Source organism: Sylvia atricapilla, chromosome 14 (assembly GCF_009819655.1).
Source record: "Sylvia atricapilla isolate bSylAtr1 chromosome 14, bSylAtr1.pri, whole genome shotgun sequence".
NCBI classification, from domain to species: Eukaryota; Metazoa; Chordata; class Aves; order Passeriformes; family Sylviidae; genus Sylvia; species Sylvia atricapilla.
The window spans coordinates 12,511,785-12,528,849 of NC_089153.1; the positions used below are offsets into that span (position 1 = coordinate 12,511,785).

Genomic DNA, 17,065 nt, shown 5'->3' on the forward strand with positions numbered 1-17,065 from the left:
AAAGGTGCTCCCACCCTGCCCCGGCCTCAGCACCCTTGGGCAACCCCCCTGCTCTTCGGAGACCAGCCTTATAGAGGGGTGCCAGCTGTGTGATGCACAGATGCAAATCAGGGGATCCAGGCACCCCGTGGAGAACAGGACTCACTTCCACCCCGTCGAGGTCTTTGACATATTGAAGGGTTTGTGGCACTGCTTTCATTTTTCCACTTGCATCCCCTGTTTTGCTTCTGCCTCTCCCTTGCCCTCCCACATCCTATCAGCACCTTCTTTGCTTTGCCTGTGCAGTTTCAGCTTGCCCAGAAGGAGTGGGCTCCATGTAACTCACGTAGCCAAAGCTGCAGCTGCTTCCTACAGAGTTACATGGATGTGCAGGAGCCAGGAGCTGTCCAGGAAAAGAGGTCTGCAGGCAGCGTGCAACCAGCCCTCACTCGCCTGCCCACGGCACCCCACAGCCATCCCCACCAGGCAACTTTTAGGTGAGGAACTAAGTGCCCTTCTGTGGCTCAATGCTAACACATGGCTGCTTGTGGTAATGCCATTTTTTTGAGAAAAAATATAATTTGTGTTCTGATCTAAAAGCAAATGGTGTTGCTGGTTTTTTGTTCTATTTTTTGGTGAAAGCTTTTCTGGAATCCCGGAATGATGTAGCCCTATTTTATTGAACACAGGGGTGTAATGGCAGGGAAAACTAAGTTTGGCCCAATAATTCAAGCAGTGAGTTGCAGAGGCAGAGTCAAAATCTGAACTCTCTTGACTAGAGGTCACCAAGGCTAATTGTAGACCAGTGACACTAATTAATCATTAAAAGAGACTGATCCATGCTGTGTCCCCCAACACTGACCTAGCAGCCCATTCACTTGTAGCTGCCTGCCCATTGTGCCCTGCTGCCCCTTCCCTGTCCTTTGAAGAGTGCCTTTTCTGGATGGCCCCTGCATCCCATGGGCAGCTGTGTGGGATGGAGGAACAGGGCACAGAGGACATTGCCATATCTGAGCAAAACAAAACTACCCAAATAAAATCAACTTCTGGCTCTCTGTGATACCCAGAGCTTGTGGACCTTCTCGTCATGTCTGTAATGCAGGGGTTCAGGTAGAACTGCCTCTGCTCTTTTCCCTCTGCACAAACAAACACTGGCACATGTCTGGCTTAACCTAAACCACTCAACCCTTAATTTTACTGGATTTTTTTATTTTTTCATTGCTGAAGGGCCACTGGCTGTGACTTTGCTTTGGCCACTGTGGCTTTGTTTTGATGAGTGCTGTACCGGGGTTAGAGAAGACAATAGTGCCTTTTTGAAGGTGCCATGTCAAAGGGGAAAGGCAAAGACATCGCCAGCCACACTGGGAAGTGTTTCCAAGTGTACTCCATGTGTACATCACACTGATGATGGTGTCATGTTGACCAGACTGGTCCATACCACTGCAACATCTCACATTTTTTTATCCTAATGTGTCATGCCTAAACCAGTCAGAGCTACCCAGACAAGTCAGGACATCAGGACAGAGCAATTAGTGCTTTTGGCAGTTGCATTAACCCATTTGCATATTAGCAGTCAGCTTAGTTTTCTGATGAGACTGCAAACCTTGTTCATTTAGCTTTTGCAAGTGTTTTTGTTTATGCTTTGTTCCAGTTAAATACCTGTGAGATTGGGCAGGGACTGTGCTAACAGCCTTGTGTTCAGTGGAACAGCTCCAACAAATATCTCCTAAACTCATTTGTGTATTAGTGGGGTTTTTTTCCCTCTTATTGTTTTATTAGCAGACTGACCTGCATACAACAGCTCAGATCCAGAGACAGGATGCCTGCATCCAGATGAAGAGATAAAGGCACTATGGAGGAACCCATGTAGGTGCTCTGCCTCTATTGAGCAGGCTGCGTCTTCTGAACCAAAGCTTTGTTGATTTTGGGAAGGCAGAGCCATGCTCTGGTCAGACAAAATCAATTTGTGCTGAGGGTTTCATTTATTACTTCTTTTCCCTTGCATTTGTCCAACAGTTTTCATCCCTGGTCCTGACTAGGTTGAGCACAAATGAACAATTATCTCCTGTTTTGCAGGTAGAATGACTGAAGCAGAGAGACACAAACCTAGAAAAATATAGGGATTTCTGCTCCTCAGCCCCCACTTCCTCCTGGAATGGTACCAGTTCTGCAAACATACACTGTGAACCACTGCAAGACAGGTTAGACCCTGGGAAAGACTTTTAATGGTTGGGACAGTGAAACAATGGAATGCAGGTGGGTTTCTGGATGGGATGGACCATGGAAAGTAGACAAAGACCTATGAGGAATATTTAAGGCAGACCTTGGTGGTCAGCTATGGGCTTGCTTGGGATTTTCATCAGCAAAATTGTCTTTGTTTTTTGTTTCCTGGCAAATGTGCTAGTTTTTAATGCTCTCCCAAGGACAGCCTCTCAGGCCTGGTGCTGAAAATATCCTGACTCTTTCCCTGATTCTAACAGTTGAATAGGAACGATTTTTAAATGCCTTTGGCCTTGTGATCACAGACACCTTTTTGTTTCTTTCTAATGCGATCTGTGAGGTGAAATTTTTGTTGTGTCACCTCAGCCTAAAAGCTGTTGAGCCCAGGCTGGGGAGCAGTTGGAGCTGCATGCATGCTTGGGCTGGGATTGGGATCAGCCATGGCAGGTAAGCATGGAGCAGGCTAAGGCTGAGAATAAAGCTCTCTCCTTCCAGGAGGAATTTGCAGTCAGTCTGAGAAGCAGATGCTTTTGAACACAGAGATGGCAGAGACAAAAGAGGTGTCACTTACCTTTGGGCTGCTGTTGGCTGTTGTGTTGGGGGTGCTGCTCTCTGACAGACACCCCCCACACCCCTTGGCCTGCCTCCCCCCAGCCCTGGCTGCAGCTTCTGGGCAGGAGAACTCACACCAGAACACTTCTGCGTCAAAATTGTCCTGTTGAGAGCAGCCCTTTTGGCTGAGACTGCTTGGCTAGCTAGCAAAACCCAGCTTGCTGGTTTTCTCAGCTCAGCACACTGTTAGAACACACTCAGCTCATCGAGGAAACCCCTGGTTTTGGTGTGTGAGCCTCCTTAACTTCTGACCAGATACTGGGGACTTCCCTGAGGGCTAGTGGCTTGGTTCAGTTGACCATGGTGTTCTGCTGGGACAGATTTCAGCTGTGTCCTTCATGCTTTATGTATTACCTTGTGATGCCTCCTCTTCCTTCTGAACCTGAGCAGCTCTTTGTGCTGTCGAGACACGAAGTTGACAGCGGCGTATTCCAGGAGTGCAGAGAACACAAACAGCAAGCACACAGCCATCCAGATGTCTATGGCCTTCACATAGGACACCTAGGAGCCAGAGAAAGAGACAGAAATGGGGTGGCTTCCTTGCCCAAATGCATTTTTACTTGGTGTTTTACATGGCTAACATCTGTTCTTGGATACCAGGATATCGCTGAAAACTCTCACAGGCTCTTAAGTAGCAATACTTCCACAGCTTTTAATTTATTCAGGCCTTGATTGTGATTGTTTATATGCAAGGAAAACAGTGATCCACCATACCAGAAGCACTTAATAAAGGGAAATTCAGTTAAGAATGCACATGCATGTGTGCTTTTTGCAGGGCTTTGTAAAGTACGGAGCTCTTGGTTACTGGGAGCTGTGGTGAGTGCTGAATCCTAGGGGAAATTTCCTGCTAGTCACAGAGAATTGAATTTTTTTTCAGGGCAGGACTGGAATTTGTTCAATTTGCACTTAAATTTGAATTGTGCAAAGGCAGCAGGAGGATCTGTGTAGGGATTTATTTAGGTGCTGTCCCCAAAAGGAGCACGATTTCCCTGGTGAAGACAAGGGTGTTCTCTACCTTGGGCAGTGATGCTCGGGAGCCAGAGCTCTGTGTGGTCATGGTGAGCACGGTGGTGATCCCCAGGCCCACTCGAGCAGGTGCAGCATCCATGTTGATCCAGAAGGAGATCCAGGACAGGATGACAATGAGAAGGCTGGGGATGTACATCTGGATCAAGTAATAGCCCATCTGCCTCTCCAGGTGGAAACGAGCTTCTATACAGGTGAACTTGCCTGAGAAGGATGGGAGAGACATGGAAGGTCATTGGTAAGGCACAGTGAGCCTCCTGTTTTCAGCCAGTGCCTGGGGATTTTCCTTGCATTGCCTAAACCAGAGTCTTGTTAGGGGAGGAAAAGAACAGCTGTTGTCCTGGGCATGTAGTGATAGGACAAAGGGGAATGGCTTCAAATTGAAAGAAAGAAGGTTTAGATAAGATATTAGGAAGAAATTCTTCCCTCTTGGGAGGCCCTGGCACAGGTTGCCCAGAGAAGCTGTGGCTGCCCCATCCCTGGAAGTGTTCATGGACAGGACTTGTAGCCACTTGGTCCAGTGAAAAGTGTCCCTGCCTATGGCAGGAGGTTGGAGCAATATGGTCTTTAAGGTCCTTTCCAACCCAAATCATCCTAGGATTCTATCAGCATTCACACAGCAAGGAAAGCCCTTTGGCAGTATGTCACTTAAGTTTCAAAGACAAAAGAAGGTTCTAGGAGAGAAGATCCTAACCAAGCACCCTTGAATTGATGCAGTTGTTACCAGGGACAAGACGGTTTTGCACATTTATGTCCATTAGCTTTTCATTTGCTATTTATGTTTCTACATGTCTGTTACCTCTGGAAGTGTAGGACAAGGCCAGAGCACCATCAGACAGAGCAAGAGACTGGCAAATGCACAATCCTGAATTCCTCTCTACTGAACCCCTCATGAGGTTAAGGGTTAACAGCACTGACCTGTGTTGTAGTGCTTCGTGCAGTATCTCAAGTCTTTTTCTTCTTTGAGGATAAACTGAGGCAATGTCAGCCCATCAGCAACTTGCACTGCTCCTTTTTCTTGCCACTCAAATATGAGGTCATTCATTGTGTAGCCAACTGTTGAGAGGAAGGGGCAAATGTCATGTGAACCACATTAAATACTGGCGTGGAAAGGGACAGTGTTGCAGGAGAGGGCTTGGAGGCAGGGGTCCATCCTGGCCTCCCTTGATAATGCTGTCATGAATGGGATTTGGGTTGAGGCAAAACTACTTGTTCATGTGTTAAGAGCCAGGCCAACGACCTCCACTGGAGCTGCAATGGATTTTCTGCAACAAATAACATTTTTTTCCTCGAATTTGGCATGCTGAACTGTTTTCTACTGTTTCCAACTTGACCTCTTTCTCTGGAAGAAGCTCATCATCTTTCCCTCCTTTGGGATAAGCAACATGTACAAGTGGCAGATGTTCATCCAGAGAGAAAAAATCCCACTTGCAGCTGAAAGCACTTTCACTTCTCTCCTGCAAAGTGAAAGGCCAATGTAAACACAAGCAAGCCAGGGCTCCTCTCATAGGATCTTTTGAGGTTTGGCTTCTTTAGCAAATGTCACATGCTCTGGATGAATGGAAAATCCTAAGCGAGAGGTTCTCCAGCAAACCTCCAGTGAAGGCTGGGCTGGGAATGGGTTGCAGCTGGGAAAGGAGATGGCAGGGGAGAGCAGCAGGGAAAAGAGGTTGTCTCCTCTCCAGAACAAGGATGCACACAGGACTCACAGCTTTCTAACTGCATGATGCAGGTCTGTACATCCATGGGGAAGTTCTTCAGGTCCATGGGGCAGGCCAGAGTCAGCGTGATCCTGAGGAGAGAAGAGAGCACAGGAAATGTCAGCAATGGGCACTTCTGGGGGCTGAGACCCCCAGACACACCGAGCTGCTCATCCATCACTGCCCTGCCTGTGCTCTCACTCTGGTGCTGGAGAGTGTTGCCTCAAGTTTGCCTGCACTGAACTGCTTGCTGAACTGTTTTCTACTGTTTCCAACTTGACCTCTTTCTCTGGAAGAAGCTCATCATCTTTCCCTCTTTTCCTTCCTTTCCACTGTTTGCATTTTGTTCTCACACACCTTCAAGTAAACTATGTATGTTTTTAGAAAATTATCTTTGTTTACATTCTTCTCTGGGAGGAGAAAGATGATTGATGGTGATGTTCACCAATGAGGTGGAAGAGGTGGCAACCTGTGTAGCCAATCTTGGCCTGTTTGTAAAATTGTATATATATGGAGTCAGAAGAATAAAGTAGAGCTTTCCTGCTTGACCTCCTGCTGCCTGCTTCATCCTTTCGTGCACCTAACAGCAAGTCCCAGGAGAGCAGCAGAAATATTGAACATCTGGGTCTGTGACACCGTTCCCAGCAGGGCCTGCTGCAGATGGAAATTCATTGCAATGCTGTTTGAGGCTGCGTGTAACAAAGAGCTTCCTCACCAAACAGTTCTGCTACCTCACATTTCCTGTCTGCCCCAGGTTCACAGCAGGCTGGTTCAGCAGAGAGCCCAAGCCCACCCTCTGGAACTCCTAGATGCATTTCTAGAGGCTGGCACTGTCTAATCTCTGAACAGAACATTTCTGTGTCATTAAAAAAAACAAAACAAAACAAAACAAACCCCAAAAACAAACAAACAAACAAACAAAAAACCAAAACAAAACCAAAAAACCCCAAAAAACAAACAAACAAAAAACCAACCAACCAAACAAAAAACTCCACCAAAACAAAACAAAACAAAACAAAAAAACAAACCACCCAAAAAAACCTTTGGTCAAGATCATATGTTTGTGTGTGGGGAAAGAAAGACTTGAGTGGGATTTTCTGCAGGTAAAATGCCTTGTGCTAAACCAATATGAACTCCTGTATATTCCTGAATTCCTGCAGAGCCCTTGAGACCTCCATTTCTGTCTCAATTTTCCACTAGGTGCAGGCTGCATTTTCTGTGTTATATTGCTGTGTTGCTCTGTACCATGAGCTATGCTTAAAATGTTTGGTTGGTACAACAAGCTGATACTAAATTATTTGCTCCAGATTGTTAGATTTGAGTTATTTGGTTTGATAATGTTGAAAATGCTGTTCCCTGAAGTGTTTAGGGTTTTCAGCTTTTTACCTTGATGTAGAAATAGCAGAATTACCCAGGGGACAGAAATTGAATTTTTCTATCATCAGACCTACAAGAAACTTATCAAGAGGGAAAGATACTTTAATTTAAAATCTTATGTCGTTAGAAATTCTCAGCTTGAGTTTAGAGGCATGTTGGGACAGGAGATGTGACAAAGTCCACCTTCTTGTAAATGCCTTGCCTAGAGTTTGATTACTGTAAATAGTAGTAGTAAAGAACCAGTTAGAAAATGGTAGAACACCTTATAGAATTTTTTTTTTTTAAGGGAAAGACTATTTCTCCTTCTGGAAACCCCTCACATTTACAATGTGTTCTTCTTAAGGAATATCCTCTTTCTTTTTAATTTTCACAGGAAAATGTACTTATAAAGAAACCTTTATTTTCATTCAAAGATGAGTGAGATGGGCAGGTTGTTCTTTTCAAACAAGAACTGAAATATTTTCAAGTTTTTGTCTTGAAAATGGTGATTTTTCCATGTTCCCTGCTGAGTCATTGCTCTGTTTGGCAGAGCAGCTCCAGGGCTGGGTTTGCATTCCCCCTCTGTGCCCCTGCAGACCCTCCTGGAACAGGACTCTGTGCCATGCTCACTACCAAGTTTCTGCTGTCAGTTTTGCTCCCTGCCTGGGTTTTAAAATTAAGAAATGTTAGGTCTCCCCATTCAGCCAACACATGTGGCAATTCTCTTATTGTTTTGGCCATCAGGGAGCTGGTCCTTGGGTGGAAGCACTTTGGTGTTTGATGGAGGCCATCTACTTTGCAGCACTAAGCTGTTTATTTCCCATTTTACAGCTCCACACTGCTTTTCCTTCCCACAGCTGCCACTGGGAGCTCCAGTGTGAGGTGGGGTGTGTGTTCCATAGGAAAATTTACATTATACTTGAGATGAAAAACTCTTCAATATAAACTTTTCCAGTCTAAGCCCATGAAGCTGGATCTTAATTTCATTTCATATTTTAAAATAAAATGTGAATGGGGTTGGAACGGAAGGTGAGGGCTAACATTGATTTCCTGTGGGAAATTCAGTGCAATTAGTTCAATTTTGATGATGCATTCTTGGATCTAGAAATAAAGGGATAACTGGGAAAAACTAGGCTGAGACAAAGCCATGAGGCTTTACTTAGCATTTTCCTTGATTTTTACTTTGTCTTTTTTTTGGTCAGGAAATGCTGCAGCTTTGAAAACAGAGTGTTCCTGAGCTTCTACTGGTTTTCACAAAGCACAGCTGGTTTTAGGCTTGTACTAACTTAAGATACCTGAAGTAATTTTACACGTTAAGGAACCTACCAGCAAGGAGCAGAAGTCCTTGAACTGAAAGAGGTAAAGATGAGTTAAATTCCATCCCTGACCAAGCCTCTGTCCCAATATGCTTCAGCCGAGGTCCCTTCCCACCTCATTGCTCCCACACTGCTAATTGTATGATCGCCCACCTCAAAAAAACCTAAACTTCCCTTCTCCAACAGCATGCTCAAAGTCCAGGCTTGAATGGGGGGGTTCAGCTGTGTCCTTCCCTACTGTTGGAGCCCTGGAAACTGGGAATTTCAGGGTTTCCGTGGTAAAAGGCACAGACCCTCTAGCAAGAACTACATTTGACCTGAGGCTGTGGAACAGGCTTCTGAAATTGAGTGACAGCACTGGGATTATGGGTGTGAAGTTTGAATAGAGCTGTGTGATATCACAGGGTGAAAAACCTGGGATTTAAGGTTTTAGTATACAGTAATATATATGGGGCAATATGGAGGATTTAGGACGTTGGCTAAGTTCTTCTTCTTTCACCTTTTTCATGGTTTTGGGTGGTTTTTCCTAACTGGGTGAAAAGGTCTGCCTTGCAAGCTCTGGGTGGTTAAAAGTATAAGTACTTTAAAGTATTTACTTAAGTAAATATTAAATACTTTTTAAGTAAAGATTTATTAAGTAAAGATATACTTTTACTGAGTTAAAAGTATAAATAATATAGGTGTCATCTCGTTATTGGATAATTAATGACTGTGGAAAAAGTTAGAGATGGAGCCATTTTCTACCTTGTTGGTTGGAACTCACAACTTGTGGGACTGTGCTATAGATAAGAATTAATAAACAACTCAAACACGAGAAAACTGTGTCTCTTGTGCATTAATCTCAGCTCAAACAGAAGAAAAAAAGATAAAAAAAACCCCATTCCCCACCTTGGTGGAATCACCTCACCTGATGCTGTAGAGGACGTTGCCATTGCGGGAGATCCTCAGCAGCTTGTTGTCCGTGGTAATCTCATGGAAATGAGCCCCCTTCTCGTTGGCAAAGAACAAATCAGGCTTCCAGATGGAGTCCAGCATGGAGGGGTCCAGGTCCAGGGAGTCGTCGGGGTACTCGTTGTAGGCCAGCCGGGGGTCGTTCCACTGCTGCCTCAGGAAGATGTTCACCCTGTAATCCTGCACACACACACACACACACACTCAGAGCTCAGAGCTCAGAGCTGACAGCTGGGCAGCACGTGCTGAAATAGCCCGAAAATGAGCCAGACCATGTCCAGGCCTAAGCTTCCCAAGCTATGCCAAGTGTTTTTGGTTTTGTTCCTCAAGGAACTGTTATTAATTTTTAGCTTCGTAGCTTGCAGCTATGTCATAGCATGAGCAGCTGCCTGTCCCTGCAGCCCTCTGTTACAGCAATTGTCAGCTGTGTGGGAAGTGTCAGGATCTCTGTGTCAGGACCTCTCTCTCTGGATCCTGGGGCTGCAGGGGCAACGAGCAGTTGTGGAGGTCAGAATGGCCACTGTCAGCAGGAGGATGTTCCAGAGGAACATTAAAGTGGGGAAAGAAACTGAAACCAGCTTCCTTTCAGCATTGAACTGTCCCATATTGTGACTATCTGTGGTTTCCCCAGCACTGGGAAAGGAAAATGCACAATGAGGTAGGTTGTGCATGAAAGAGAAATTCCCTGTGTGTCTGCTAATACAAGGATAACTCGGGTGAGCTGATGGGAGCAGCTGCCCTTGGTTAGAGTTTATGAACAGGAGAGGGATATGCTTGAAATCTGCTCTCATTCCTGAGTGCTCTGGGTTCCCTTCTCTAATGTCAAAATGCCATAAAGGCAACAGATTTTATAGGATGACCATTTTCTTTAATTGAAGGTAGTCCCTTAGCACTATGCAAAATTATACTTGCTTTATAATCACAAGTCTTACAGTTCCCCTAAGTTCTCCATGTCAAGGCTGGTTGCTGAGGCTGAGCTCAGACACTGCTGGAAAATTAGGGGCAGTTTCTCTTCTCTCTGTCTGACCAACAGCTTCTCAGGGTGATCTGCATCCTCCTTTCCTTCTGACTTTCACATAAAAAAGTGAGCCAACAAATTGAAATGGGGAGAGGATGTGTCAGCTATCAGGAGAGGGATGAAATCTCCACAACCATAAATTAATTGACATTTTCTAAGTATAGAGGCAGACTGCGTCTGAAGAGCAGCATATAATAAACCAATTCCACTGCCCAGGCCCAAATGAATAGTTGCTCTCATGATTAAGGGTTTCTTTGCTGCCTTTCTGACACAAATGTACTTTGAAGACTGTTATTAGGAGGCAGTTAATGGAGGGTGTCTGATGTGCTTGCTGGTGTCTGGTACCTGCTGCAGCAGGTGAGAGGCTCCCCCCACTCTGCCACCAGGTCTGTTCTTCCCATCTGGGGAACACACAGCTCTGGAATTGCTGCCTGTATGGATCTGCATGGAATTGCTGCCTGTAGAGGAGAGAATTTCTGATGTTGTTGCCTCAAGAGCTCCCCTGACTGTGAGCTCACCTTCAACCCCTTGTCCAGGAGGACGACTCCTGTGGTGTCCAGTGGCACTGAGGGGTTGGGAGAGGATTGTGTTGGGTTCCCTGTGTTTTGGATGAGGCAATTCCTAGCCAAGCACATGGTCTAGAGTCTGTTTCAGGCCACTTGGTGCCATCTGCATCCTCGGAGCACTAATGACATTAATGATTGTGACAACGGCAAATGAACCACGCACTTGACGCTAAAAGGAGCAGACCTCTGAACACAAAAAAGAGTTGCAACCCTCTTTCCTTCTGCTGATATTCCAAATGTCACCTTCACAAGTCCTAATGCATCCCTCTGACTTAATTATTCATCTCTGTCGACCCTGGATACTGTGTCTGGAGGAAATGTGGATAGCTGGGGACAGCTGGGGACCAGGGTCCCAGCACAGGCCCAGCCCATCACACAAGCCTGGGAAAGGAAAGGAACCATGAATTCCCACTTTCCACAGCAGGCAGAAGCCCCCAGAACTATGTGTGCATTTTCAATTCTCCCTTTTCTCTGTGTTGCAGTCAGGGGAAATCAATGTCACTGACCTAATAGGTAGAAAGCAAACGGTTGTTTTGCTTATTCAGCTACAAATAAGCTAGATGCTAGCAGGTCAGCTCCAGTTTGGTACTTCTGTCATGTACAACACAAATTAAACTCATGTTTGGAAGAAACTTCAGTGGTAGCTGCCCAGAACTGTGCTCAGCCTGATGGAGTAGTAGAAAGGGGGAGGGAATGGAGCCAAATTCCCTACAACAGCCTGAGTTACTGTGGGTGGGCTTGGTTGGTGGAGTAAATTCACTGCTTCAGCTCTAAAAGTTGCCAAAAGGACAGGGAAGGGTGAGACAGGACGTGTTGAATGGTTGGTGCTGCCACCACAGGAGGGTGAGAGACCAAAGGAAGAACGATAGCCATGGTCTTGGTCACCATGAGGAGGCATCTTAATTAAATGCTTGTGGGGCAAATGAAAATTAACTTGTCACAGTGGATGGCTGTGAGAAGGCCCCTCCTAAGTCACCTCTAGAGTCACAGTGTCCTGTCCCCATGTCCTGGTGAGACCAGTCCAGGGGCACATGGTGAATGTGTGGTGTGAGAAACTGCAGCACCTCCACACCAGTGATGTGCAGCAATGTGAGGAGTAACTCTGGTTTGTGTTACTGTGTCCTTCCTTTGGAGACAAGTGTTTGCTGTGGATATTTTTTGTTTTGGAATACAGAAAACAAAGCATTTATGTTGTGATACAAAAAAGGCAAGGACATAGAAATATGATACATGCACTGAATGCAATTCTCTGGCTTTGCCACTTCAGGGCATTAATATTTTACCTCTGTGTGTGCATTTATACAGCTCTTCTTACTCAGGGAGTTTACCCCACAGTCCTGGCCTGCTCACTGAGAATATGGTTTTCTCCCAGATGCTTTTGCCCTTATGTCATTGCACTGCAGTGTTGAAGGTTCTGAGCAGTGTTTGAGGTTTCTTGTGTCCGGTTTTATAGAACACAAAAGTAAAACCAAGTACTGTGACTGCCAACTGGACATGACACTGCTTGAGGAGCCAGCAGAAGGCAGGGAGAGCAGTCAGGGTATGTCTGTGACACAGGCTAAGAGAAGGGTTTCAGTGTTCTCTACCAGCTGAAGATCCTCTGTGCTGAAAGCTTTGTCCTCAGCATTGCAGTCAGGCTAGAGGTGATGAGCCAAGCAACACTCAGTCCTTGGCTACCTGGAGATATGCAGCATTTCTCCTGGATGCTGTTATGGGAGATCTTAATTAGCATCCCCAAGAAGTTATTCCTAAATGATGGACAGCATTGGCCAATTTCTGATGTGAACTTTCAAGCAAAGAAAAAAAAGAGGTTTGGCTGGGGCTGCAAACTCGGGAAAAAAAAAATCTCTTTCTCCATATCCTTCTTACCCCTCATATTCCTCATTTGTGTGCCTATCACATCCAGGCATTGATTATCTTGTGCAGCCTGCTCCTCTGGCTGGTTTGGGAGAGGGGAGCAGCAGCTCTGTGCACTGAAGGCATTCAGGAGCTTTGCAATTTGGCACAAAGGCATTTTACTCCCGAGAGGGAAATGACACAAGGCAGGAAGAGAATAACTGGAGTGATCAAAGTAGTTCAATCTGATAATGCTGAAATGAAATTCTGCTTAGTGACCTCGCAAGGAGACAAGGAAACAGAAGATCATTTGAGACTTTCCCTTCCCAGGATCCCATAGCCTTGACATCTTCTGCTGGAAGCAGAGGAGGCTGGAGGCAGTGCTGAGCAGAAGGGATGGAACCTCTCAGGACACTCAATAGGTTTTCCCTCCTGACTCAGAGGTCCTCTCAGAGCAGCCTCTGCACTGAACAGTTTTGGGGAGAGATTTCCCCTTTGATAAATGTACATTTTGCTGATGGATAAAACAGGGTAGAGACTGATCTCCTTCAGAAGGGGATTCTGGGACCCCACCTGGGCAGCAGAGCATGAGGGGCTTATTAAGCATTGGGTTAATTCTCTGGAATGGGAATGAACAGACATTTTGAAGGCAACTTGCCTTGCCAAGGAACACTACAAGAGACTGTAAAAAACCCAAGCACTCCAGGAGCAGCCCTAGGAGGGGTTAATAGCCAAGTGGCCAATTTGAAGTCTGTGTGAAACCACAGGCAGGGGGAGAAGGAGTCTGTATCAGAGAAGGGCAGGCATCAGATGAGGGCTGGGAGCAATACCCTGGTGCTTAATAAGTGTGGGGATTTTTATCCTGGTACCCAAAGCAGCAAGTTTTTCTGTGTCTTCCTACAAAAAGTGGGCTATATATATCTTCCTGAGCCAGTGGAGCTGCTGGAATATGAGTTTATCCAGCATCTAGAATTGCAAATGTAGGCATTTAGTAGTGAGGTCTTGTTTTCCAGCTTGGAGGGTTTTGTGTCCTTGTATTTGAGCTGCACAATCCTGTTTCATGGCTTCTTTATGTTGGTTTTTTTCTTTTCCCCCTTCCTTCTCCATTAGAGCACAGACAAATTCCAATCACAGACAGCTGGAACCCTGTATGTCTAACACTGAGATGGCAGCAGATTGTGGGCTGTTGTGAAAACCTTTTCATTTTGTGTTGCGTGACTTGTTAGGTGCTTATCATCTCTGTGGGACTGATGGCTGGGTTCAAGAATGAATGACTGCAAGAAATTTTGCTCAAAACCTAACCTTTTCTATGGGCTTTGTGCATTGAAACACATCTTTTGCAGATTTTGGAGTGAGTGGGACCAGTATTAAATGTGTGACCCCCATCAGAATCTCTGCTGTGCTGGGGTTTGTGGGTCTCAATTGAATTTCTTGATCTGTTTTGCAGGATGCTTTGTTTTCTCGTCGGAAATCTCATGTGCAGATGTCTCTGAACAAGCACTTAACATTTGGACAGTTGCAGCCTCCAGCTTCTCCTGTCCTCAGGAGATGCTGGGAGCCCAGTTGTGGCTGTGCTGCAGCTGGCTGGAAGGTCACATTTGCTTTGCTCTTTTCAGATGAGATAACTATGGCATGAAAGCAACAAAAATGAATTTGCATATTTACACTGTGTCTAAGGGAGGCTGTCTTGGCTCTTCTGTGATTTTTCTTTCTTTTTCAGTCTCTGCTGTGTGAGGGTCCTTTTCAAAAGAAGAGTCTAAAAAAGCTCATCCTGAGTCCAGCTGCTAGCTTTGCTAGGTGATGATATAAAAATATCAAATGTATTTGATATCAGATATATTCCTTCTTCTCCCCATGCTTCCACTGTGTACAAAATGCTCCCAGCTGCCTAGGCCAGTGGAAGGCCATGAAACTGCAGCTGCCACTGGAAGAGTGAGCAAGGGCAGCACTTAATTTCAAGTTTGCTGTTATAGAAGGGAATTTGTTAATGGGATGCTCAGATAATCCTATCACTTGCCTCATGCTCCAAAGAAAAGCCAATGCTGGTGCAGTTTATTCACTTAAAACCCAAGACCTGTTCCCAAGGTGCTTTACTTCTGTTTATTTGGAATGAGGAATTTCTGTATTTGCTGTGGGTTTCACAGTCTGGTATGGCTGCAGGGTCGTTTATGCTTTTGAACAGCAAAAAGGGATTTAAGAGCTTGTGTTTGGGGGTTTGCTTGGTGTTTGTCATAAAAATAATTGGAGAGAGTGGCTGCATCTTACACTTGTCCTTGGGAATCCCTCGCTGCTGGATGCACTACTGCAGTGATGCTTTGGGACAGGAGTGTCTGCACTAATCTGGATGTTGGGGTTGGTCCTCTCCTCCCCTTTGGAGCACTGCCTGGGCTCACAGGGATGTGTTCCAGCCTCAGCCTCCTTTGTCCTGAAAGCTCCAGGCTGGATGAGCTCTGAGCTGCAATCCAACATAAATGTCCAATCAATTATGTGCACCACTAGAGGCTTTTATGTTGGGTCTCCAGCTCTGCAGGATGCTTAAAGGAGTTACTTGCCTTAGGAATTCAGTTTGGTGGATGACTTCACCTTTTTTTATTTTTTTTTAATTCCCCCTAACCTTGCAGCAGTTTTCAGATCTCCATTTCTTGCCTTGTTAATTTTGACCCTTTGTGGGGCAGATTGCAGCTTTCTGCCCACTCTGGCTGCAATACATTTTCTTTCTTTCTGAGGTTTGTGGACCCAGCTATCTGCATCAAATGCCTGTGGTTTTTTCTATTTTTCTGTATTTCTCCTCTTTCTCCACCTTCCATGAGGCCTCAAGCCACAAGTGAGCACTCACCCTCTAATTTCTCTAATCCTCTGCATGGTGAGCTCATGGTTTACACTGATTTCTGATATCCAGGCAGAGTAAACTTAGAAGGGAGCAGTGGTATTTTCTGTAGGAAGTATCATCCCACTAAGGAGGTATTTTAAAGCCTTCTGTAACTGCTTGGGGGGTACCCACAAACCCCTGTGACTTATCCTGCAGGTAATAGTGTAATAGTAATGAAATATAAAGTGATGTAGTACTCAGACCTGAACCTGACCAGGCTTGGAGTGCCTAAAATGGGGGTTTAAAACATTATTTTCTTTCTCTTTTTGGCCAGTGCAGTAGCTGAGGGAGTTTTGCCATCATCAGTCCCGGGGGTCAGTGATAGGCTATGGCTTTCTTTATGGTAAAACACTGATTTGCCCCTCTCCATTTTGCAAGCTGCCCCCCCTTCCTCTGATGTTTGACCCTTTGTTCCACTTGTTTGAATTCAAAAGGGTCAGGTTTGTCTCAAGAGCCCTTCAAGACAGGACAGTCTGTTCTCCCCAGAGGCTTTGCTGGGGAGATGACACTGCCAGTTTGTCCTGCTGCATCCTCAAAGAGTGGGGAGGGACTCGCTACTCTGCAGAGCAAATCCCAGGTTACAAATCCCCAGGACCCCTCCAGCTGGCTGAGATCTCCCTTTCAGCTGTTCCAGTGCCTGTGTTTCTTGTGTTGCTGTTCGTGTTTACAAGCAGAACTGCTGCTCCCACACAGGAGCATTAGCTCGGGCTGTGTGTGATGCTCCTGACATCTGGGCTGGCTTGTCAGAGCTGCCTCGGGTGTTTCCAGACAAAGCAACGTGCCCACAGGGTGTTCTTGGGCTCCCAGGGGATTTTTTCTTTTTTTCTTTTTTTTTTTTTTTTTTTTCTTTTTTTTTTTTTTCCATGGAAGACTGGCTATGAAGTGAGTGGCATCTGGAGATGATAGCAAATCCCTGCAGCGTGGCTTGGAGGTGAACTGAGTCTCTCTTGTGCTAGCCTGTGCTAATTTTGTGGAGCATCCTGCTCCCAGGGATCATGTGGCATCCTTGGCTGCTCCAGTGCATCTTGCAGTGTGGGACAGATGCACTGAAAAACACGTCAATGGAATGTGCTCTGTACATTGCACAGATCCTTTGTGGCTTCTCCTGCTCCCTGACACTCTGGATTGGTGGGTGGGAAGAGCATTTCTTGCCTGTGCCAAGGGAGGTAACCAACAAACAGCAAATTAGGAACAGATGTGTATTTTGGTGGCAGTTCTTCCTCTTTTGCTTTATATACCAAAGAATCCACTCTATACTCCTCACCTGTGAGCTCTGACGAATTCTGCAGTCCAGACAGGAAATATATCTCCTTGTGCTTGGACAGAATAACAGCTTTTGTGTTCTCTTCCACTACCAGAACTGAACAGTCCCAACTCAAATATTTCCAGCAGAATGATGCAGTGTCAGAAGAGACTTATAACCCGGGCTGGATGGCTGTGGCTCTCCTCTGACAGTGGTGTGCATGCCAAGTAATTTGTTCAAGTCAAGGGGTGTGATCTATATGCAAAGCCTAAAACTTCCTGCCTGAATGCACAAAATGCCTGAAGCTGGAGCCTTGCATTCTTCATTCAGCATTTTTCTAGAAAAAGAATTACCAGAGGGTAATTAAACACCA

At 45.6% G+C, this 17,065-nt stretch overlaps 1 protein-coding gene across 1 annotated transcript in view; it reads right to left on the reverse strand.

Moving 5' to 3' along the window:
* Positions 1–17,065, reverse strand: part of GLRA1 (glycine receptor alpha 1) — a 38,204-nt gene that overhangs the window by 895 nt on the left and 20,244 nt on the right. Inside the window, exons 4-8 of the mRNA XM_066328819.1 lie at positions 9,117–9,340; positions 5,547–5,629; positions 4,756–4,893; positions 3,827–4,041; positions 3,166–3,312 (exon numbers count right to left, since the gene is read on the reverse strand). Of these exons, the coding sequence (XP_066184916.1) occupies positions 3,166–3,312; positions 3,827–4,041; positions 4,756–4,893; positions 5,547–5,629; positions 9,117–9,340 (807 nt within the window). The remainder of the gene's footprint in view (positions 1–3,165; positions 3,313–3,826; positions 4,042–4,755; positions 4,894–5,546; positions 5,630–9,116; positions 9,341–17,065) is intronic.